At 35.8% G+C, this 25,315-nt stretch overlaps 3 protein-coding genes across 4 annotated transcripts in view; 2 read left to right on the forward strand and 1 right to left on the reverse strand.

Moving 5' to 3' along the window:
- Positions 1–25,315, forward strand: part of LOC117316801 (nicotinate phosphoribosyltransferase-like) — a 42,169-nt gene that overhangs the window by 7,405 nt on the left and 9,449 nt on the right. The window contains exons 3-11 of the mRNA XM_033871575.1: positions 16,360–16,701; positions 17,477–17,592; positions 17,958–18,042; positions 19,087–19,195; positions 19,660–19,800; positions 21,071–21,155; positions 22,448–22,528; positions 22,979–23,167; positions 24,157–24,228. Coding sequence (XP_033727466.1) covers positions 16,360–16,701; positions 17,477–17,592; positions 17,958–18,042; positions 19,087–19,195; positions 19,660–19,800; positions 21,071–21,155; positions 22,448–22,528; positions 22,979–23,167; positions 24,157–24,228 — 1,220 coding nt within the window. The remainder of the gene's footprint in view (positions 1–16,359; positions 16,702–17,476; positions 17,593–17,957; positions 18,043–19,086; positions 19,196–19,659; positions 19,801–21,070; positions 21,156–22,447; positions 22,529–22,978; positions 23,168–24,156; positions 24,229–25,315) is intronic.
- LOC117316802 lies at positions 1,668–7,440 on the forward strand. Of its 2 annotated transcripts, none has more exons than XR_004530003.1 (7): positions 1,668–2,051; positions 2,667–2,789; positions 3,303–3,383; positions 3,981–4,046; positions 5,315–5,404; positions 6,363–6,584; positions 6,842–6,959. XR_004530003.1 is itself a non-coding variant. In XM_033871576.1 (7 exons), the coding sequence occupies exons 1-7, from the start codon at positions 1,816–1,818 to the stop codon at positions 7,377–7,379; spliced, it is 921 nt and encodes a 306-aa protein (XP_033727467.1). In that variant the 5' UTR covers positions 1,686–1,815; the 3' UTR covers positions 7,380–7,440. The 2 variants fall into 2 exon arrangements, 1 of the variants encoding a protein (XP_033727467.1); XM_033871576.1 differs by lacking the exon at positions 6,363–6,584 and adding an exon at positions 7,220–7,440 and having other exon boundaries at positions 1,686–2,051; positions 6,842–7,006.
- Positions 7,990–9,032, reverse strand: LOC117316803 (P2X purinoceptor 7-like). The gene is given in 3 exon segments (XM_033871577.1): positions 7,990–8,502; positions 8,504–8,611; positions 8,801–9,032. Coding segments are annotated over 3 exon segments (402 nt in total). The 5' UTR covers positions 8,915–9,032; the 3' UTR covers positions 7,990–8,322.

Consider the following 25,315-nt stretch of genomic DNA (forward strand, 5'->3'; position numbering starts at 1 on the left):
TGGTTTGGTTTATTTTATTTGACGTCCTATTAAAAGCCAGGGTCATTTAAGGACGTGCCTGGTTTTGGAGGTGGAGGAAAGCCAGAGTATCTGGAGAAAAACCACCAGCCTATATGGTCAGTACCAGGAAACTGCCCCACGTAGGTTTCTAACTCGCAACCTAGAGGTGTAGGGCTAGCGATAAAGTGTCAGGACACCTTATTAATAACCACTCGCGATCGGCCACTGCAGCCCCTATAAGACGTCCAATATGATATGATTCCTGCCTGAGCTACATGATAATTTCATGAATAGCAATGTGTGTTGTACAAGGAGCGTGAGTTTTCAACTTTATAGTCATATTTTCATTGTTCTAAGTTGAAGCCATTTACCTGGTGTTTTATACAGATGTGATCATATGAAAAATTAAATATGCTTGTTGGTTTGGGTTTTTATGTAAAGTAGTGTTTGATCACTCTCTGGCAATCACCATTGTTCCATAGGATCCAGCTCTTTGTGGAAGAATTTACTGCCAGCGTTCATATTGATTTTGTTTTTCAGTCTGATATTTTTATGGAGATGGTTTGAAAACATGAGAGACCGCTATAAAATTTTCTGACATTACAATTGTGAAGTGCAATTCAGTTACTAATTGTGATGTAGATTTTGAAATATGTATTGTAACGTTTTTGAGTCTTCATTGAATCAAACACCTGTGAGTTTATTCATTGGTGCCGGTCCGTCTGTCACAACTCAATCTATACATATATTTATAATATAGAAATATATTTGTAATATAGAAATGCTTGTTGTGACATTTTGCCTGTTAGTCAGTTTGCTGGGTTTCAGAGCAATCAGTTTTATCAAAATTAATAATTTAAAAGTTGATACCAGTTTTAATGTCACAGGCCGGGTCCATGTTTAAAAGTTTAACATTTTCAGTTATATTTCTGCAGTGATATATGTACATGTTGTATATGTATGTGGTGAAATGACAATATACCTCAAACCCTTGTTAAACTGCTGTCACTTGTTCAGAGAAACAGTGTTACAGAGAGGTTTAGATATATACCTATATAAGAAAATAAGGGATGTGTTTTTTATGGAGGCGTTTACGCCTGCCATATTACAATCACCTACGAGTTGTGACGTCACAATCTCTCACTTTCATTTTCGTTATATTTCCTTTCACAGTTCATTTTGTAGTTTCTTTCGGTACTTATATGATGTAGTTGAACTATATATACATTTATGAAAACTATCAAGACTACAAATAAAGTGCTATTACATGAAAAAAGGTATATTCAGTATAAATTTCTCTTCGGCGGAAGCCCGGAATTTGAGACCTCTGGTGGTAATTTCTGTAACTAGGGGTAATGATTCGCTTATAATTAGTTCCAAGTATGAGGCACGTCATTGTAGTCCGTCATTCAAAGTAGATGTGCACAGAAATTTATTAACTATGCTGATAATGTTTTGAACATTTCAGGAATTATTTTGAATAAACAATAAGAATAATGTCTTGTAAATATCTACACCTGCATCGATTTTTGCAAATCTATATTGAAAATACTGTTTGAAGGGAGATAACTGCGAGATTCTGACGTTACCTTATAACAGAGGACACTTGTTTAAAGGGACTATATGGTTAGAAAACACTATGAGAAATGGATATAAAACGTTATATTTTCTATGAGTATGTTACAAAACTAACACTTTCTCTTAATAACAAAAATTAAAAGTCACTGCAACCATTTACGATATATATCTAAAAAATATAAAAGGTAAACATTTCGGTCTCGAACTAATTCATAAATTACCGCTCGTAGCCTGAAAATGCGCATGCGCGTAAACCGAGAAAAAAGCAAAATGGCGGACGCAAACCAGAAAAAACGACGAGGTCCTAAAAGTTACTTGACGGAAAGTGCAAGAAAACGAAGGAAAAAAGAATCAGAACAGAGAAGAGGAGAGGCGAGAATCTACATCAGCAAAGAGATAGATAGATGGCGTAAGGTAAAGGAAGATCTCGCACTGGAGACTGATTCTAAATTAGCGAAGCTGCTTCTTGACAGGTAAGCTAATTCGCTACGGTATCATGTTAGATATATAACTACTGTACATGTATATATAATAGATAAACGTATCCAATATTGCCATTGATAGTCCGGTATCCACCGTTTAAGCATGATTGTGTTATTGAACTTCTCTACTGAAAGTGTCATCTGGTAATGGTTAAATAGTAATTGTATATAAATTTACAATAGTGACACAACGTGTTTGTTGTTGAACGCAAAGTGGGGCCCAATTGGGGGTATTCGTTCTTAGGAAAATTGATGTGGTGAATAAATACAAGGGCTATTCGATATTATATGGCGGTACTGGTGATATGAAAATAAACGACAGTGATTATAAACATCACATTTATAATAAACAGTGCAACGTATGTTTATAAAAAATATAAAATGCATATGAAATTCATTAGACGGCAGATCTAGATTTTCATACATGTATATATGTATGTAGTACATATACATTAATGATTATCATATATGGCAGCAAAAGTCCTTATTATTACCATTTCATATATATAACACAGTAGAGTACAATTAAATGTCATTTAAAAAAAAAAAAACATCAGTATTGTTTTATATTCAAATAATGAATGGTATTGAAATTGTCAATTTCAGTTATGAATTTAAGAAAATATCAGATAAATCCACCACTTCAACCGGCCCCATCCATATGTATTCCACACCTGCAAGAAGATATATACCTCCACGAGAGTGTTCAGAAAGTGAAGTCACTATAAGGTATGTTTATATGATTAAGTTTGAGGCAGTTGGAAATGTGGTGTAGCATGGTATGTATAATGACCGTTATAATTACCGATCACACATACAGATACATAACTTCTATTCTAAATTTAGGACTGGCATTATCAATCATTTACTGTCAATGAAGCACATTAAGAATAAAATGTATGTGTTGGTGGGCAAACAATTGCAAGATAAACAACATCAACGATTTATACAGTTTGTGTTGATTTGATTTCTTTTGTTTTGTTTTCCAACTGCTGGTAATTCTATGACTAAAAAGTTTGTTCTGTATGTTTATGTGTGTTATTTATGTTTTTTTAAATGAATATTTTAGGTGGATGACTATCTGTTTGGTCTTTGAAGCTGTATATATATGCACACATGTATTTATATAATGATTCCAGCATGTTTCTTTTGTATATATGTTGCTAGATAATGGATATATTATCATGTAATTAAGTGAAGATTTATATACATGATGTGTATATAGGTTCTCTTTTTATTTAGTGGTCGAGAAATGTCAGGAGTGTTTGTGCAAGAATGTTGGAAAGACATGTCATTGCCTGGACCATCCACAAGTGATTTTCAGTAAGTACAGTATGTACATGTACCAGTATGTATTTGCATTGCTGGTTTGTAATTCGGAGTACGACGACATTCTATAATATTGATCTATAAGTCAAAATGATCTCAATGCATATGTTCAGCTCAACAAACCTCCATCTTTGCATTCAAGAAAAATGAGCTGCGTCTTTTCCGAGAATATTTTAGTGTTTCACAAGAGAATTATCTTTTAGATAGTCAAACCTCTGTCGTCTGTGAATAATGAATCTGCTACATGTATGTATGTGTGTGTATGTTTGAGTAATGAATCTTCTATGTATGTGTGTGTATGTGTGAGTAATGAATCTGCTATGTACATATGTATTTTCTTCTGTGTTATTACATAGATTACATTACATAGATAAACAAATTACACTGGAAAAATGCTTTGAAAAATAAACAAACTGAATATAAATATAAATACTACATTTGTATTTCTTCTTCAGACATTTCAAACATGATTGAAATAAATGATTTTTCTGAACTGCAGTGTCCAGAATCGTAGGTAGAAGTAATATTTTTAGAAAGAACGATCAATACTACAATAAACAATTAATGTCATTTATTATATCTATTTTGAAGGAATCAACATATTCAGAAGGCCGATATCACTACCAAAGAGGCGAGCAGCTTCATAAATCCTTTTGAGTAAGTTTCATTGATGTATATTACTGTGGGGTTGAGGGCTGTGGTGGCTGAGTGGTTAAGGTGTCCTGACACTTTATTACTAGCCCTCCATCTCTGGGTTGCGAGTACGAAACCTACGTGGGGCAGCTGCCAGGTACTGACCGTGGGCTAGTGGTTTTTATCCGAGTACTCGGGCTTTTCTACACCTCAAAACGTGGCACGGCCTTAAATGACCCTGGCTGTTCATAGGACATTAAACAAAACAATCCAATCCTGTGGAGTTAGACCATCACATCCCAGAGTTGAACTAAACATTTTTTTGCTTTCTTGTTTTTCTACATTTTTTTTCATTTTTTGAATGTATCGTAGGTTTTCAGCTACTTATGAATGAAGACTGAGTATCACAAATTAGTTAAGTCAAGTATGCAATATTAGTTTTATTTTTCCAATATTCAAAATTATACCAATTTATGTATTTTAATTATTTATAGACAAACATTTTTGAGACAAGCTATGCTGTTCTACAATAGCTCCTGTTACGATTTATCTGTTTTTTAGCCCACCATCATCAGATGGTGGGCTATTCAAATCGCCCTGCGTCCGTGGTCCGTCGTCCGTCCGTCCCTCCGTCCGTAACCATTCTTGTTATCGCTATTTCTCAGAAAGTACTGAAGGGATCTTTCTCAAATTTCATATGTAGGTTCCCCTTGGTGCCTAGTTATGCATATTGCGTTTTGAGACCAATCTGAAAACAACATGGCCGACAGGCAGCCATCTTGGATTTTGACAATTGAAGTTTGTTATCGCTATTTCTGAGAAAGTACTTAAGGGATCTTTCTCAAATTTCATATGGAGGTTCCCCTTGGTGCCTCGTTATGCTTATTGCATTTTGAGATCAATTGGAAAACAATATGGCCGACAGACCGCCATCTTGGATTTTGACAATTGAAGTTTGTTATCTCTATTTCTCAAAGTACTGAATGGATCTTTCTCAAATTTCATAAGTAGGTTCCCCTTGGTCCCTTGTATTGCATTTTTGGACCAGTCTGTCCTGAAAACAACCTGGCAAACAAACAGCCATTATCGTTAAATCTCAAATTTCTTATATAGCTAGGATTCCCTTGTTTGAAAAGTACTGGAGGGATGTCTCAATTTGCACAGATTCGTAAAATGAAGGGAAAAGTAGAGAAAAGATCAATCTGACATGGAACCTATGAAGATCATTCAATGGTGGGCGCCAAGATCCCTCTGGGATCTCTTGTTATATTTTTGTTTTCTCCTTTTATCAGCTTAACAATAGATGTCACTGAAAATGTCGACGAGGATGACCAAACCACTGATGATGAGGATTATGAACCAAGTTTCGACATCACTCTCAGGTACAGAACAATTCAAAATTCAAAATGGTCTGTATCCGAGATATGGATGACCTAGCTCAAAAATTTTATTCCTGGCTGTAATTTGGTGTTTTTTGACTGATTTACCTGAACTTGGCAAAGATGTCCAGTTCACAGAAATCAACACTCCAGTATAAAGCCTAGGTCAAGGTCACAGAGTCCAAAGTCGATGTCAAACTTTGATCCTTTTCACTGATGAACATTTATTAATGACACTTTGAAGCAGTGTTTGTCAAAATTAAGCAATGATTCTACTGACTAAAGGTCAAGGTCACTGGAATTTGGTATGTTTGTAAATGTCAATCATAAAACCTATATGGCCAATTTGGAGGATATATTACCACAAGACATTCCGGATTCTTGATGAAGTGTCACAGTTCCGGTTATATTTTTAAATGTCAGATATTTATTTCTCCCTCAATTGTTTTTATTAGCTCACCTGCCCGAAGGGCAAGTGAGCTTATGCTGTGTGTCATGCTGGGGTGAAGGGCTACAAAGTTTGTTCAAATAAATTACCTTGGCCTTCATTCAAGGTCACATGGGTCAAATAGGCTATAATCTTCAAATGACTTCTTCTCAGTAACCAAGAGGCCCAGGGACTTGATATTGGGCCTGTAGCATGCTGGGGTGAAGGGCTTCCAATTTTGTTCAAATAAATATTTATTTATCTTTTATTTGTTTAATGCTGTGTAGGAATGTTAGACAAAGGATTGCAGACCATTGAAGCAATGGATTCATGATGTTGTGAACCACTTCTGGCATGTCTGTCAGAATGCCAGTACATATTCGGAGTTCGTGGTTAGCATTTTTTGTATCTGTAATAAAATTATATTTGGCACAAGAATTCAAGATTGTATTACTTCAAAATCATTTCAATAATACAAAAAAAAATGAATATTTGTAAACAATAACTTGCAATAAGTACTTTTTGTACTTTCAGGGAATGTGGGCAGGTGTTTTGCACCACGTCGTTGGTGAGCATTCGTGGGGTATTCCATACACAGATGATGGAGTTGCTGAATGTTCACATGGCCCCTTGTCTGATGTTGAAGCTGTAGGAAAGTCTCTGGAAAAGGGCAGTACAGCTCACAACACACTGAGGAAGGTTAATTGTGCTCTACAAACCATTCCTCGATAAAATACACTACTTTCTGAACTTTAGGTAAGGATACCAAAAGGGCAAATAGAATAGTATATAAATATTCTTTTAAAATCTGATGTGAATTAATTTTTGAGGAAAAAATCTGTGAATTGGTAAAGATCAATACAGCGTTACTGTATACTCTGTAATATTGCATTCCTAAAAGAAGGAAAAAAAACAGAGTTGAAATGTACTAGTATTTATCATTTGAAAAGACAATGTTTACGTTCATAATAATCTTCGAACAGAAGTTATTTTTTCTTATATTTGTCTTACAGAAGTACAGCAGAACTTGAAAACTATCACCAGTTGATATTAATGTATGCAGCCAAAAGGTTTGCTTACACTCCGCCTGTTTACAAGGCACGCACCATTTTGGCAGCTCTTGACTACAACTTCCACATCGATAGAGAAACAAAGACAAATGCAGATGGCTCAGTAAGGTAAGGATTGCGATATTGCCAGTTCTGGTAGTTCCTGTTATATATTTATTTGTACATGGCATAATGGCTGAAGACACTGATATTTTGAATATCGTACTTGTTATTTTGGTCTGTTACTTCCTTTATACTCAATGTTTACATGGTTTATATATTTGTTTCTGTGTGTTCGGATGAACTGATTGCATGACTTTTAGGATTTTCTTTTGTTTAAAGGTACCACAGAACTTACAACAAGAAAAGTGGAAGGTGGTCCGCTGTGCCCTACAAAGTGAAAAAGAAATACAGCTACATCAGTGACCTGATTTCTGCTGTAGTTGAAAAGAGGCTACTTGATAGAGAAGGAATGCATAAAAGCAAGACGTTATCGCCCTAAGATCCCAGACACATTTCCAGCGGTTTAGCCCTCCTTACTCCACCTTCTACTGCCACATTAGTAGAAGAAAAAAAGTCAAGACTCAAGTGATTCTAGTGTCACAAATAGGACTCAACAATCTGCTGGCTACTCCTCCTTAACCACTTAGGAGATTTCAACAAAACTTGCTACAAGGCTACTGTCATTATTCTATGAATAACCTCATTGGGGAAGTGGGGATGTTGTTAGGTGTTGGCCCACAACAGCTACATTTGTAGCTATTATTATTTGTAGTATATGCCATATAAGATTTGGGTTTCACATGTGTTTTATGTTTCAAAATTCATGTGCAAAACTAATCTACTACTTGTCGGATGGAAAATGTATGTCTATGAAAAGTATTGTGTATGTACCAATTATTGTGTCACAAGTTTGGCTTGTTCACACATTTTGTATGTATGGTGTATGTGTCACAGGCTGGCTAAATATGATGTATGTGTCACAAGTTTGGAATGTGTCTTTAGTATGGTCTTTGTATGTGAACATTACAGTGTTCGGGGATGATCATCTGTATTCATAGCCTTTTTTGTAGTGAATTCGTCTACAGATTTTATTTGGTGCTAACAATAAAAATATGACAAGTTCTTGGATGCTCGTTGTTTTATTTGGCACTGACACAAATTTTCAGTAACCATCCACATTATTTAAATTACAAGATTTCTTACAATCTTCCCATGCATTATAATTCAACATTTCTTATCTACACATACATATGTAAAGTATTTTAAAATCATCATCATCATAACAGATACATTAGTGAATATCACCACTTCAAAACATGATTATACAAACTTATCTATGACACATCATCATCATCATTATACATCCATGGACATTGGTACATAAGTGAACATATTTCAACAATTCATCATTTACATCATACTTATCATTGGACAAATACCTTCTATAACACATATATGATATCAATTAAAGCAATCCTGAATGCCTTGAAACCAGTGTACTGTCCAAATTCATCAGGGAACCCGTCTCTAATTTTCCAAACCGCACAGCTTGGGATGACCCGTCTGTCACCAGTACCAAGACGACCAACTTGCCACAATATATATTGTCTGTAGGCAATATTGCCTGTTGGCTTTCTTCCAGTCCTCCTCATTTGGCAAAGCAAACATGTCTTGCCTGTAAAGGCGTGCTAGGGCCAAGACAGCTTCGTCCAAAATAAGAACTTTGAAATCCTGATGGGGAAAAGATGGAAAATGTGTGTAAATTTCTAAAACAAACTTATTAAAAAACTTTACATTTCTGTAATAAGCTGCAATAATTCAACAACAATGATAACATAAAAAACAGAAGTGTATTTTTATGAGATAATTCTAGCTACACATGTATTGCTTATTATGTTAAACAATTGAAGACAATCTTACCGGAAGCAAAGTTATACAATTTGGTAGATCTTTCTTGCAGCAGAGCTTCTCTGGTTGTGTAGGCATTTCTCTGCAGTTACCACAAACACCAATCTGGACTGTACATGTTTCCATCTGGTCTGGGATGGTAACCTCCAATGTTTCCACTACTGTCTTTGACCAAGTCAAAAATCAAAGAAGGAAACTGCTGTGCTGTCTGATGCAAAATATACTTAGTCTCTTCATGTGACATTTCATCAATTCTTGTCTGGAATAGATACATAAATAATCTTTTTAAATGACACTTCTGTAAGAGATTTGGGTTATATAGTTACATTTGGATACTAAATAATTGGATAATGTAATCGGAGACAGAATGATATTTTTACAGTACAGTGTACAGGATCCAGAAAATAAAAAAAAAATATATTGAAATTATTACTGAATAATGATATGATCACACAGGACAGATAAAATAAATGAAAAAGTGTTATATATGTATTCAATACCCAGAAATGTAAAATCGCTGTAAAAGCAAAGTTTAGAACGGCTAAATGTTGTTTCTAATAATAATGGTTTGATATGGTTGGTGAATTAAACGATTAGTAAACATCAATTACTTTCAATATTTATCTTCTGGCTTGCAAGCTGGTTGCTGCATTTTCTGCCCTGTCACTTTCCTGGCCCTGATGTCTTCCACGGGCTCCTCTTCCACCAACTCTTCTCCCTCGTGCTGTGCCAGTTCTAGATCTATCAGTGCTACGACCTATGCCTCATCCCCTAGCACGTGAACGGCCTCGCCCTCTTCCCCTAGCTCTGACAGGACTGTCTAAACTTGAACTTGTTCCTTGCGAAGCTGGTGATGGAGTCTATGACACAACAGAATATATAATTAGCCAGCATATATATATATATATAGTGTTGATGTCCCAAGCGATTGAAATGTTCTATAACTATCAAAGGAAGAAGGAACATAAAAGTAGAAACATAGCGGACCTACTCATTACTTCTGGCATTTATTCTGCACAATTAAACTTTTCACAATGACATACATGTAGCCTAACACTGGTGTGTCGTATGTCACACGTACATGTGTAGTACTCTTTATTACTTGCATGTATTCATACCAAAATGATTAACGCAGAATTTATTGTAAACATCAAATATGATTGTATACAAAGAAAGTATCAATACCTGTGCATTTCTGAAAAGAAAACAGTCACAAACAAGCTAAAATCTTATTGAATTACTGAATACATCTAGTTTCTGTTCCGATTGTAATTACCCTTTTTTGGGCCCCACTAGTTGAACGGCAGTGATAGATATATATATTTATCGCACGACAAAGCCCAAATAACACAAATTACCCAGCTCAATTTTTGAAACTTATATATTATAACACTATAGAATCATTATTTGCGAACATAAATTAGCAGAAAGGCGCAAAGTATGTGTTATACCGAAGACATGTGCGTTTGTTTACACTTACCTCGTAATCCATTTTTTCTTTGCGACGGATGTAAATAACTGCGTCACGTGACAAGCCATGTGACCTTTTCGGCTCTCTCCGTAAGCAACCGAGCGTGATATTGTTTACAATGTAAACAATGTTCCGACCCCGAAAATATGTACAAAAACACCCAACTTAACGGTGTAGCCGCTTGTATCGCTTAATTATGGGTATATCTTATTATTCAAAGGCCGAATTCTTCAATTCCTGAGGTTGATATCTAAGGTAATAGTCCCTTTAACTACTAGAAATAAGGATGGCATAACAACCAAGCGCAAACAAATTCCTGATTTTCATAATACCCTCCAGGTTTTGGCTAACAACATTTCTTTTGTTTACAACTTGGTAGTTTGTTCACGAGATTTTATGAGATTTAGTCCGATATTTAGCGATCACGTGTTCCGTCTGTTTACGTGAGCGAGCACTCTGTCAAAATGGAAGCACGTGGACACGGGCTTCACACGAAGCATCAAAATGATGTTTGTCGCTAGAAATTAATATCTATCAACATGAATTAAAGGCAAGTTGCTTACAAAGTTTAAATCTGTTTGTTGACTCACTGAAATAAGTGTTTGTTTATTTAGGACGAAACTGTTTACGATAAGTTGTTCAAGCCTGGCCAGACCACAAAATCACAATATCTACTGCGATTATAGTCCGAATTTTCTGACGATCTTGCTATATACTATATGCAAACTTTAATCAGCTTTAAGGCGATATCAACCCCAGAACCCTTCGGATTACTGCGATAACTGATCGAAGTCCCTGTGTTTCAAATCCATGAATCGGTAGACCTACGTGATGGCGTGATGGAATTCGATCGTTTATTTTTTAAAACTAAGAAAACTGGCACATATCTGTTGTGGTGGTCATTTGTGCTGTACTTTCCCCGACAGAGACAATATACAGAATCTGGATTTCTGTGATAAGGTTTACTGCAGTAGCTACTCGCGCTCGTAATATATATGAAAATGCTAAATTATTATTGAACCAGCTTGTCTTATTTATATATTATTCATGCAGCTCACGATTCAACCTTTTCAAATGTTTTCATGTAATATATATATACATTTGTATGCACCAAGCTGTGAAATGTTTGTATTACATAGAATATTTAAACAATACAAAGTAATTGTAGATTAACAAAATGTATACCAATTGCATTTTAACCTATTAGTACAACTTTTTGTTGTTTTCATGTAATATAACTTTTTGTTGTTTTCATGTAAAATGATAAATACATGTATATCTATTGACAATCGATATCAAATCCATATAATATAAGACTTTCTCAAATATCAATATTCCTCATAACTTTCAAAATAAATCTATATTTGCTTTTGAAATTTAATTAAAAATGTTTGATTTTCATGTCGCGAACATATCCCTTAAAATAATCATCAATCCCCTTATTGGTTTCCAGACGGTGTGAAAATAAATGAAACTTGTTTGTCAATAATTCTATTTATTATGAATTCATGTATAACCATTTAGGTTTTTTCCAATGTTGACCTTTAAAACTATATATATATATACAAGCAACAATCTGTGGGATGTCAAATATGGAAGGCTATAGCTGTTTCAGGATAAATTGCCAAAAATGCTTATAAGTACTGTTTCTTATCACTGATAACATATATTGGGTTTTCGACTATTATGTGTTATTGCTACTTAAGTGTGAATTTTTTCGGCTTAAGTGATAATGTATTTCTTTGTACTTATGTGCAACAGACATCGCGAGAGTTTAATTCTCGTACATATAATATTGACTCCTACAAAAAGAAGTTGAGTGATCATGAGTGGTTGACCTACGAGAGGCATTTTATCAAATCTCATATTGACCATACTGATTGCTCATGATCATATTTCATCCGGCCTAGTAAACTCTAGAAAAAACATCTTAATTTATGAAAGTAGCTAACTCATTTAATGTATGTGTAAAAATTAAGTATATATATATATCGTACAAAACCTCAAACTTCTAATATGGTAGATATGAAACATACATTTAGGCTGACTGCCTGATAATATGATACAATTTGTACAGAGTTTACAATCCTTTGACATTCAGCTCATAATATACACCATTATAATTTGATCTGTCGTCATGCGTCGGTCTTCTTCTTAAGACCAAGATATCGCAGAATGGTGTACAAAAGGTTCTTAAGCTGTTTTATCAAAATTGTTAATTTCATGGCCCCCTATGTGTCGCATTCTCCCTTGGGAGAGGATACATTTTACTATAGTTTATATAGGAAACTCATCACACATATTTTAGCATAATTTGTTTCATTTTCATTGGAAATTGGTTAGCACGTGGTTAGGGCAAACTTTTCTCAATGACATATTGTCAGAGAATGTCAAGGCCAACGACTTGTTATGGGTTCGAATGTCAAAAATAAAAATCTCAAATTGATTATTTTTTTCATTTCATATGAAAGAACATAGTCCACTGAAACAGAATGTGCATATTTTATTGTCATCAGATAAAAATAAGGCAGAAAGATATGGCACTTGGAAAAGAATCATAAAGCTATTTTCTCCAGCCAAAATTAAAAAATAATCCAAAATTGCAGAATAAAGGTTTCTGCTCTTTTATCTATATACACATGAAGGCTTGATGGCTACAAATGTTATACTTATATTTGACCTTGACCTTCATTCAAGGTCACGGGGGTCAAATGATGAAAAAAATTCAAAGTTCTTTCAAAATTATTAATTTGGGTCACATTTTAAAGAATCGGCCCTTTTAAAGGTGTGTGCAATGTATCAAGGTCAAATAATCAAAATGACGCAGATATGGCACTTTTAAAAAGAAATTCCTACCAAAATGAAAAAATGACCCAAAACTGCACATACACGTGAAGGCTGGATATTTGGCAAACAGATACATGTAACATGTGTGACTGGCTACAAATATTGAGTTTATCTCTCTGACCATGACCTTCATTCACATTTTAAAGAACCGGCTCTTATGAAGGTGTGTGCGAAGTTTCAAGGGCAAATTATTAAAAATGATGCAGACATGCCCTTTAAAGAATGTTTTCTTGCCAAAATTAAAAATTATCCATCAATTGCAATTCAATTGTTGGCTCAAAAGGGGTGTCCAGCAAGATTATTGAGTTGGGATCTGAATGGTTTCACAGATAAAACAAGAGGCCCAGAGGGCCTGTATCGCTCACCTGGTTTTATGAGATATGAAACAAGAATGATGCTTAAGTTAATTTGTCGCTGGTATTTCTATGTCAATATATCATAAGCATTTTATATGGGTACATGTACATTGGTTTATTGTTATTCTAAAAATGTCAATTTAGCGAAATTGACCTATTTTGGTCCCATCCTTCAGCCCCCGGGAGGTTAACCCCAACATTCGTACACTTTTGAATACCCACCCCATAACCATGCTACCATGCAAATGTAGGTTTTATACCAAATTGTGCAATTAATCCATGAAATGAAATTGACTTTGGGTACAACTCCATAGGGATTGCTACCACACCAATGTGAGTTATATCCATAACTTAGTTTCAGAGAAACCAATTGACCCCTTTTGACCCTGCCCCCCAGGGGTCAACCCCACCATTTTTACAATTTTGAATCCCTACCCAAAATGATGCTACCAGTCAAGTATGAGCTATATCGATTGCTTAGTTTCAGAGAAGAAGTTATTTATGTCAATTAAGCCAAATTGACCAAGAGATGAACACAATCCTGATGTAAAAATAGGCCCAGGGTTCTTTCCCCACCCCAAGGGACTTATACAATCATATTGAATTGATATCAAATATGAAAGTTTTCTTCAATATTTTGCATGTAAAACGCTGTATATTTATATACAGTACCTATAGCTACTAGGCTATTATCTACATCTTGGTGGTAAATTAAAAAGCAACAAATCACAAATCACAGTTTATTGTTAATATTGACATTGGATCTATTAAAATAGATGGAATTGATATCTAATTTTGAAATAATTGTCCTTAAAAATGAGGTCTTTGTTGAAAAAAAAGTGTAATAACTTTTAAAAGCCGTCAATCTAATTTTGATATTATTCTAAGATCAAAATAGAAAGGAATAAACAATTTTGTTTGCAAGATATTGAAAGACATTGCACACTTTCAACAAAAAAAGTAGCAGACACTCCCTGTATTTTCAATACATATCGTGTATTGTTATAACTTATCGAAATGCATATCATATTGTTTCGACATTTCTAATACCCAGGCCTATAAAATATAAGTTTGTTTTGAACACATAAATGCAAATTTTGAACTACTTAAATATAAAAGATGGTTTAAAGTATGAATGTTAATGACATGTACCTAAGTAGAAGTTGATTTGAAAAAATTTAAAATGTTAAGTAAAGGTTTGATTGAAATAAGAAATGTTTAACTACTTTTAGAAGTAGGTTTGAAACTTTAAGATGGTTAAAACCATTATGTATATCGGAACAGTCTAAACCATTACATTCATCAGGACTGTGAAAACCATTATGTCCGGTTGGTTTGACACACTTAAGTGGAAATGTTTAGTCATGTTGATATCAGTTTAATTTGTATTCTTGCTTTATTTCAAATATCTCCTTTTACATCTGACTAACGCCTCCTACAGTACTTTCAGTACTTTGATTTAATTACAAAGTCTACTAAAGGTAGAAGATTGGGAGATTTAGCCTACAGAGCGTTTTATGGTATATAATGGAGGGTCATTATATAGAGGTTTTACTGTATAAATGAGGGTCATTATGTAGAGGTTTTATGGTATATAATGGAGGGTCATTATATAGAGGTTTTACTGTATAAATGAGGGTAATTATATAGAGGTTTTATGGTATATAATGGAGGGTCATTATGTAGAGATTTTACTGTATAAATGAGGGTCATTTAATATAGAGGTTTTATGGTATATAATGGAGGGTCATTATGTAGAGATTTTACTGTATAAATGAGGGTCATTATGTAGAGATTTTAATGTATAAGTGAGGGTCATTATGTAGAGGTTTTACTGTATAAGTGAGGGTCATTATGTAGAGGTTTTACTGTATAAATGAGGGTCATTATGTAGAACTTTTACTGTATAAATGAGGGTCTTTATGTAGAGCTTTTACTGTATAAATGAGGGTCATTATGTAGAGGTTTTACTATATAAATGAGGGTCATCATATGGATGTTTTACTGTATAAATGAGGGTCATTATGTAGAGGTTTTACTGTATAAATGAGGGTCATTATGTAGAGGATTTACTGTATAAATGAGGGTCATTATGTAGAGGTTTTACTGTATACATGAGGGTCATTATGTAGAGGTTTTACTGTATAATCGAGGGTTATTATGTAGAGGTTTTACTGTATAAATGAGGGTCATTATGTAGAGGTTTTACTCTATACATGAGGGTCATTATGTAGAGGTTTTACTGTATAAATGAGGGTCATTATGTAGAGGTTTTACTGTATAAATGAGGGTCATTATATAGAGATTTTACTGTATAAATGAGGGTCATTATATAGAGGTTTTACTGTATAAATGAGGGTCATTATGTAGAGGTTTTACTGTATAAATGAGGGTCATTATGTAGAGGATTTACTGTATAAATGAGGGTCATTATGTAGAGGTTTTACTGTATAATCGAGGGTTATTATATAGAGGTTTTACTGTATAAATGAGGGTCATTATGTAGAGGTTTTACTCTATACATGAGGGTCATTATGTAGAGGTTTTACTGTATAAATGAGGGTCATTATGTAGAGGTTTTACTGTATAAATGAGGGTCATTATGCAGAGATTTTACTGTATAAATGAGGGTCATTATATAGAGGTTTTACTGTATAAATGAGGGTCTTTATGTAGAGATTTTACTGTATAAATGAGGGTCATTATGTAGAGGTTTTACTGTATAAATGAGGGTCATCATATAGTTTTTACAGTATAAATGAGGGCCATTATAGAAGTTTTACTGTATATAGATGAAGGACATTATATAGAAGTTTTACTGTATTAATGAGAGTCATTATATAGAGGTTTTACTGTATAAATCTACACCTTGTACAGGTATTGTGTGTATGTTTCAGATATAAAATACCTGAGGACAGTCCTACCCAGTAATATAGAGTCGGAGTTCTACGATTATCTACAGCAGATATCCACTAAGGACGTCCAAATGTACGCCATTGATGAGGGGACTGTAGTCTTCCCTAAGGTGCCCCTCCTCACTGTAGAGGGGCCCCTCCCCATCGTTCAGCTGATGGAAACTCCTCTCCTGAACCTTGTCAACTATGCCAGTTTGGTGGCCACCAATGGCATGCGTTTCCGTCTTGCAGCTGGTCCTAAGAAGATCCTTCTGGAGTTTGGGTTGAGGAGAGCCCAGGGACCAGATGGGGCACTCTCAGCTTCTCGATACTGTTATCTAGGAGGTGAGGGATAATGTACATTGTATCAATTTCAATCTTATCATTCATTCCATCTTTTCATAATTTTTCCATAATTTGAGGCAAATAAATCTTGACATGTCTTAATGAGATGTTATTCAGTCTTTTCAGAGTTATCTGCTCTTGTGAGCAGGTATTGACTGTTACATCATTTGTTAATGAGGGTAATGTCATCAATTTGTTAGAAAACAACATAATTTGTTCTCATGACATAGGGGGCCGCGGTGGCCGAGTGGTTAAGGTGTCCCGACACTTTATCACTAGCCCTCCACCTCCGGGTTGCGAGTTCGAAACCTACGTGGGGCAGTTGCCAGGTACTGACTGTAGGCCGGTGGTTTTTCTCCGGGTACTCCGGCTTTCCTCCACCTCCAAAACCTGGCACGTCCTTAAATGACCCTGGCTGTTAATAGGACGTTCAAAACAAAACAAACTAAATCTCATGACATTCCATACCTGCTCACAAGAGCAGATAACTCTGAAAAGACGGAATATCATCTGATTAAGACATGTCAAGATTTATTTACCTTAAATTTAAGGAAAACTGACAGACCCTGAGTAACACCAATGCTTCTTAAATAAGGGAAATTGACATTAAATTTTCCATTATTATAGAAAAGCATTATTTTGGTGTTAAAGAATACAAATCTTAATTACAGAAACTTTTCTAAAATTCTGTATACCTGGTAAATGTTAAGTTTGTCTCTTTATTTTGAAGCTTATAAAAAGTTTTTGGTAATCTATATTTATCCTACTTTTGAAGGATTTGATGGCACAAGTAATGTCCTAGCTGGGAAGCTGTATGGAATACCTGTACGTGGGACTCACGCCCATGCATTTGTTACATCTTACACAGATCTCCTGACCATCGGTGATGAGGTGGGTCAAAACGAATTCTCAGTCCACTAGAACGTTCTCTTTACAGAGAGAGTCTGTAGGTAGATGCGGCTACAGTACTGAGGAAACAAAGTCTCAGTATGTTGGTTTGGCTGAATTAGGAGTTTAACGCCATAGCTTAAGCTATAAAGGTCATGTGAATTCAATATAGTGGCAAAGAATGATGGGATCGCTTATAAACGCTTTTGTTATTTTTTTTCTCATTCCAGGGCTCAGGATGTAGTAATCATGTAAGTAGCAAAATGAGCCTTCCAAACTCCTTGCACAGCACACATATATATACAAACCTAATTCGTGTAAATATTTTTTATGATCCTTTAAGTCGTGATGTTGTTGTTATGTTTCAGACTCTTATGATGAAGGGAACAGAGGAACCAGTCAAGTTTTTGCCGATTTGTAAAAAGTGGCAAAAAAAACTTACAAGTATTTTAGGTAGGTGCTTTTAAATGTTTAGGTCACCTGAGACAAAGTCTCATGTGACATATTCTAATCACCTTTTGTCCGTCGTCGTGCGTCCGTCCGTAGCAATTTACATTTTCGACTTCTTCTCCAAAACCGCTTCACCAAATTCAATGAAATTTAGCAGAAAGCTTCTATCGCTGAAGGTCAAGCAAAATTGTGAATTATATGGGACTGAGGGGTGGCGCTAAAAAGGGTAAAATGGACTGAATTTCAAAAATCTTCTTTTCAATACCCACATAAGATGGAATCAAACACTCTTCATAGATGGAAGGGTCTTATGGTGCTTTACTTAAATTGTGAATTCCATGACCCTGGGGTTGCACAGGAGAGGGTAAACTTTGCTATAGTTTATATAGGGAAATCACATTTTTGACAATCATTTGTTTGATTTCTATTGGAATTCATTCTAACTTTATTAAAATTATCAGCATTGGATGACAGCTTAATGATATGCACATGTTGGCCCTGACTGCAAACCCCTTGGTCTGATGAGTGGGGCAAAAAAATGTCAATTAGATTAACTGAAATATTTCAAATCTCAGGTGACCGTTAAGGCCCATGGGCCTCGATCTTGTTTTTTTAAATGATCATAAATATTACAAATTTTTGTAATTGAAATATAATTATAATAGAAAATGATAAGATTTGCTTTGTTGCGATTCGTTTGCTTATACTGGAAGCCCTTCTTATTTCAGTGTATGACAAGTCAAACAATATACATGTATCAAGATAATATACATTTAATTGTTTTAGCGTTGAAATTAAATTTTTTAATTTTTCACCAAAAGTCTATCACTGACCGATTAAAGTCTTAGCAAAATCCTTGAATGATAGAAATCAGAAAATAGAATCATAGAAAGTCATAGAAATTTTTTTGAATTGTATGACTCAAAGTCTGTATGAAATGTGTAATATCTTGTCTAAAGCTTTGAGATTAATACAGCTATATAATATGAAATTTAAAATTATAAAAATGCAATTTCATATTTGATACTGACGTTTGTTGAATGACAGGTTTCCTTGACGACCAGGTGAGCGATGGAGAGTTAGCTGCCTTTATATCATATGCCTCTGCCTTCCCTGATGGCTTCCTCGCACTCATAGACACCTACGACGTTATCAAGTATGTCACATGGCCTGTCCCTGGGGCCTATGATACATGAGCATGTACTACATGTATCACAAATTTCCAGATTCCGTTCAATATATCTGTTTGGGCTGCGATGGCTGAGTGGTTAAGGCGTCCCGACACTTTAATTATCACTAGCCCTCCACCTCTGGGTTGCGAGTTCGAAACCTACGTGGGGCAGTTGCCAGGTACTGACTGTTGGCCGGTGGTTTTTCTCCGGGTACTCCAGCTTTCCTCCACCTCCAAAACCTGGCACGTCCTTAAATGACCCTGGCTGTTAATAGGACGTTAAACAAAAACAAACCAACAAACCAAATCAATATATCGGTATTATTATTAGAGTTTTTGTTCTATGAATACATTGAAGTTGTTTTTAAAGTAAAAATTCTTACAATAGTATAACCAGATCAAAGATGAAGGTCATTTTTAGATTACTATCAGTATTTTTGCTGTTGTAGGTCTGGACTGCCAAACTTCTGTACTGTGGCCCTGGCACTACATGAGCTGGGGTATGAGCCGCGTGGTGTGAGACTGGACAGTGGAGATCTCTCATACCTGTCTAAATTTGTCAGGTCTCGCTTCAAAAAGGTCGCCGACAGGTGAGTTGTCACAAAATTGTCACTTAAGGGTTCACAAACACAGGTATGCATACAGCTTTCACTTAAAAGGTCACCGGGATGGGTTATCATACAGCTTTCACTTAAAGGTCACTGGGATGGGTTATCATACAGCTTTCACTTAAAGGTCACCTGGATGGGTTATATAGCTTTCACTTAAAGGTCATTGACATGGATTATCATACAGCTTTCACTTAAAGGTCACCGGGATGGGTTATCATACAGCTTTCACATAAAGGTCACCGGGATGGGTCATCATACAGCTTTCACTTAAAGGTCACCGGGATGTGTCATCATACAGCTTTCACTTAAAGGTCACCGGGATGGGTCATCATACAGCTTTCACTTAAAGGTCACCGGGATGAGTTATCATACAGCTTTCACATAAAGGTCACCGGGATGGGTCATCATACAGCTTTCACTTAAAGGTCACCGGGATGGGTTATCATACAGCTTTCACTTAAAGGTCACTGACATGGGTTATCATACAGCTTTCACTTAAAGGTCACCGGGATGGGTTATCATACAGCTTTAACTTAAGAGTCTTCAAGATGGGTTATCATACAGCTTTCACTTAAAGGTCACTGACATGGGTTATCATACAGTATCATACAGCTTTCACTTAAAAGGTCACTGGTATAGCATATCATGCATCAAACTTCTGTTAAAAATTTACTAATGAAAATGTTCTAGGGGAGAGGGGGGTTGTTGTTAAAGAATTATTTTTTGTCTTCAAGAAATCTTTGACAAGTTACAAAGCGAGACTATTGTCACAGTATTACTTTTCTGCTGTCAACATCTTTAAAGTTTTACATTTAGGTATAAAAAAAATCAATTTTCGTCTTTGAGACATCTTCAATAAGTCAGTTGCATAGCAAGACCATGGTCACAGCATTACCTTTCTGCTGTCAACATTTAAAAAAAAATTCATTTAGATCAGTTGCTCAAAAAACTAGAAATTAGGGATGCATGGAATTCTGGACTTTTAAAGTTTTCTCAGTTTCTCAACAAGTATCAAATTGTAATTCCAAGCAAACCTGAATTGATTTACAAATTAGTTTATAGGCAAATTGGAATAAGTTCTATAATATATCATATCATATCAAGAGTGAATTTTTTTTTGATAAAAATGATATATTAAGGTGACTTTTGGGAATTCTTGAATTTGCAATATTCATTGTTTGATTTTTTTTGCATCAATAATTACACATGTCTATAATGCATATGATTTCACTTATCTTTTCTCTTCCAGTTTGAATCTACCCTGGTTTGGAAAGCTGACCATCGTGGCTAGTAATGACATCAATGAGGACACAATACACTCTCTAAACCAACAGGTATTCTAACGCACTCTCTAAACCAACAGGTATTCTAACGCACTCTCTAAACCAACAGGTATTCTAACACACTCTCTAAACCAACAGGTATTCTAACGCACTCTCTAAACCAACAGGTATTCTTACACTCTCTAAACCAACAGGTATTCTAACGCACTCTCTAAACCAACAGGTATTCTTACACTCTCTAAACCAACAGGTATTCTTACACTCTCTAAACCAAAAGGTATTCTAACACTCTCTAAACCAACAGGTATTCTAACACACTCTCTAAACCAACAGGTATTCTAACGCACTCTCTAAACCAATAGGTATTCTTACACTCTCTAAACCAACAGGTTTTCTAACACACTCTAAACCAACAGGTATTCTTACACTCTCTAAACCAACAGGTATTCTAACACACTCTCTAAACCAACAGGTATTCTAACGCACTCTCTAAACCAACAGGTATTCTTACACTCTCTAAACCAACAGGTATTCTAACGCACTCTCTAAACCAACAGGTATTCTTACACTCTCTAAACCAACAGGTATTCTTACACTCTCTAAACCAACAGGTATTCTAACACTCTCTAAACCAACAGGTATTCTAACGCACTCTCTAAACCAAGAGGTATTCTTACACTCTCTAAACCAACAGGTATTCTAACACACTCTAAACCAACAGGTATTCTTACACTCTCTAAACCAACGGGTATTCTTACACTCTCTAAACCAACAGGTATTCTAACACACTCTCTAAACCAACAGGTATTCTAACGCACTCTCTAAACCAACAGGTATTCTAACGCACTCTCTAAACCAACAGGTATTCGAACACTCTCTAAACCAACAGGTATTCTAACTTAAAGGCAAAGATTTCCTCAATACAGTAAATCATTAAGAGTTAAGTGAGATATACCAGTTTTATATCTAGTAAAAAAAAAAATTTTAAAGTAGGAGTTTGGTTCTGGACAAATGTCTTCGGTACACATTTGAACTATTTGTAGTGTTGATGACAAATTCCTTTTTGTTTGCAGTTTTAGAATTCAGTAATTCAGGACAATGATATATAATCTGCTATTATATATACTCAACTGATGGAGTATTCATCACGTGGTAATCAAGGTTCTTCAAAGACAATTAGGCTACACTAAATGAAAATGGCCTAGGTGTGCTGGTAGTCATGGGTCTTGTAGGAAGTCCAGTACAGTGGTGGTACAGCTTTATTATAAGTTTTCCTAATAGAACTGCTGTATTGGACTGTTCTTATTCACCAAACTTAAGCTGTATTTCAAACTCTTCAACAGGGACACGAGATTGACAGTTTTGGGATAGGAACACACCTGGTCACATGTCAGAAACAGCCAGCACTTGGTGGTGTCTATAAGGTATGATGGAAGTCTTCAGTAAAACAACAAGATTTATTTGATGTATCCTGTGTGGAGCGTAAGTACAGGTTTTAAAGCCTTCAGAACTAGACCATTGTCTGAAACCTATGAGACTCTGCTTCCAGTCCTTTGAGTGGGTTACGCACAGGGTCTCATCGGTTTTCAAAGATGGCACTTAACACAGAGTGTTAACTCATGTACACATAATGTTGATACCAGTAAAAGAGTTGTCATCTGATCACAGCTGTATGTTATGTGTGTGTATAATAAATATTGGGTATATGTAATGAAATTTAATGTTGTATGCAAGTGTAATTCAGTCTTGAAAAGGATGTTTTCAAATTTAAAGTTTTTGAAATTCTTCTGCAAAAACATTAATGCATGAAGTTGCTTCTCTACTTAAAACAAAAAAATTAAATAAAAAAAATTTTTTTTAAATGTATTTAATAGCTGGTTGAGGTGAACCAAAGGCCACGGATCAAACTCAGTGAGGATGTAGAGAAAGTCACCATTCCTGGACGGAAAATAGCCTATCGGCTGTATGGAGCTGACGGCAATGCTCTCGTTGACCTGATGTTACGACTAGACGAAGATCCCCCTACTCTAAACACAAGGATTCTCTGTCGTCACCCATTCCAGGTAAACAACATATAAAATATTTTTTGTCCGCAGAGTGACCATAGTTTTTCATGTCATCCATTCATCCTTCAATCTTACCTTAACACTCGGGACATGGGTTCATATACTGTAAACGTGGAAATTTACGCGAGAGGGAGATTTACGCTAATTACACGGAGTCCTTTTGATCGCGGAAATTTTCCCCACACATATTATTTTTGATATCAATTTGCATAATCTCGAACTACAAACGAAGGTGGATCAATCGCGAAAATTACCCCAACGCGTATAGTTTACATATCGAAATCTGGAAATTAACTCCTGCGCGAAAATAACCACGTTTACAGTAGGTGAGGCAGTGTGTCATGCACAAAAAGTAGGTTATATTAACCTACAATTGGATCTTTGGCCTAAATAAAAGAAAACATTTGTCCAGGCTCCATTTATGGCACAATTTGTCACTGGAACCTAATACTTGGGGCATATATAGTTCAGCCTAGGTGAGGCAGTTAGTCATGTATCAAAAGTAAGTCACTCTGATCTACATTTTGACCTTTGACCTACATAAAAAAAGACATTTGTCCATTCTTGGAATATAATTTCACATTCGATGGAGATTGTAATTTGCCAAATTGTTTCATGTTTGTACTTCCTCCTAAATCCTGTTTTGAAGGACATGTTGAATTTCTTTGAATGCAAGGAATATAGTTCATAAAAATGTACTTTTCACAGAAATTCGGGTCTATAAGGACACAATACATATTTATTGGCTATCCACAACAGCTATAGTATGACATGATCTGATTATAGAATTTGACATCATTCAATAATTGTGTGACAGAAGCTGAATCACACAAGACATATACAATTACACATAATTCTCGTTATGTGACATGACTTCCACAACTTACTGTGATACCCTTCTTGTTGTAGTGTAAAAATATGGAAAGGTAACTGATAGTTAAAATACCTTTCAAATTGAAATGTTTAAATTTGATATCCTTTTGCAGGAGTCCAAACGAGCGTATGTTTGTCCGGCCAAAATGGAGCAACTTCATAAACTTTATTGGGACAATGGCCAGGTAAGATACCGATAGAATTCTTGTTATATCTTCTCATGAATAGTCAAGATCATTTTGATAAACGGTCTCCTTGTAGTAGCTGGTGCCTACCTCACTGAATCATATGAGAAGCCTGTCACATGCTAACTAGAGCAAACACTGGGGTAAAGTGTCTTACCAAGAAAACAAAGCCAGAATAGTACAGTATGGCCTGTGATCTGAGGGTATGGATAACAACCCTTTATAGAGATCAAAGCCCATGGCATGGGTAGGGATTGAAGCCTCTAGGTAGGTATCGAAGCCCTTGGGTAGGGATCGAAGCCTCTAGGTAGGTATCAATGCCCTTGGGTAGGGATCGAAGCCTCTAGGTAGGTATCAATGCCCTTGGGTAGGGATCAAAGCCTCTAGGTAGGTATCGATGCCCTTGGGTAGGGATTGAAGCCTCTAGGTAGGTATCAAAGCCCTTGGGTAGGGATCGAAGCCATTGGGTAGGGATTGAAGCCTCTAGGTAGGTATCGAAGCCCTTGGGTAGGGATCGAAGCCTCTAGGTAGGTATCAATGCCCTTGGGTAGGGATCGAAGCCTCTAGGTAGGTATCAATGCCCTTGGGTAGGGATCAAAGCCTCTAGGTAGGTATCGATGCCCTTGGGTAGGGATTGAAGCCTCTAGGTAGGTATCAAAGCCCTTGGGTAGGGATCGAAGCCATTGGGTAGGGATTGAAGCCTCTAGGTAGGTATTGAAGCCCTTGGGTAGGGATTGAAGCCTCTAGGTAGGTATCGAGGCCCTTGGGTAGGGATTGAAGCCTCTAGGTAGGTATCGATGCCCTTGGGTAGGGATCGAAGCCTCTAGGTAAGTATCGAAGCCCTTGGGTAGGGATCGAAGCCATTGGGTAGGGATTGAAGCCTCTAGGTAGGTATTGAAGCCCTTGGGTAGGGATTGAAGCCTCTAGGTAGGTATCGAAGCCCTTGGGTAGGGATCGAACCAATCACCTCGGACCTTCACTTTAGATTGTGATAATCTAAGGTTCTACTGACCGATAGATTCTCCCCTACCCCAGTGACGATATTCTTGATTATCTTACCATCATCTGTACCTTGAGGATGTGATAG

This window comes from Pecten maximus, chromosome 18, assembly GCF_902652985.1.
Source record: "Pecten maximus chromosome 18, xPecMax1.1, whole genome shotgun sequence".
In the NCBI taxonomy this organism is placed as follows: Eukaryota; Metazoa; Mollusca; class Bivalvia; order Pectinida; family Pectinidae; genus Pecten; species Pecten maximus.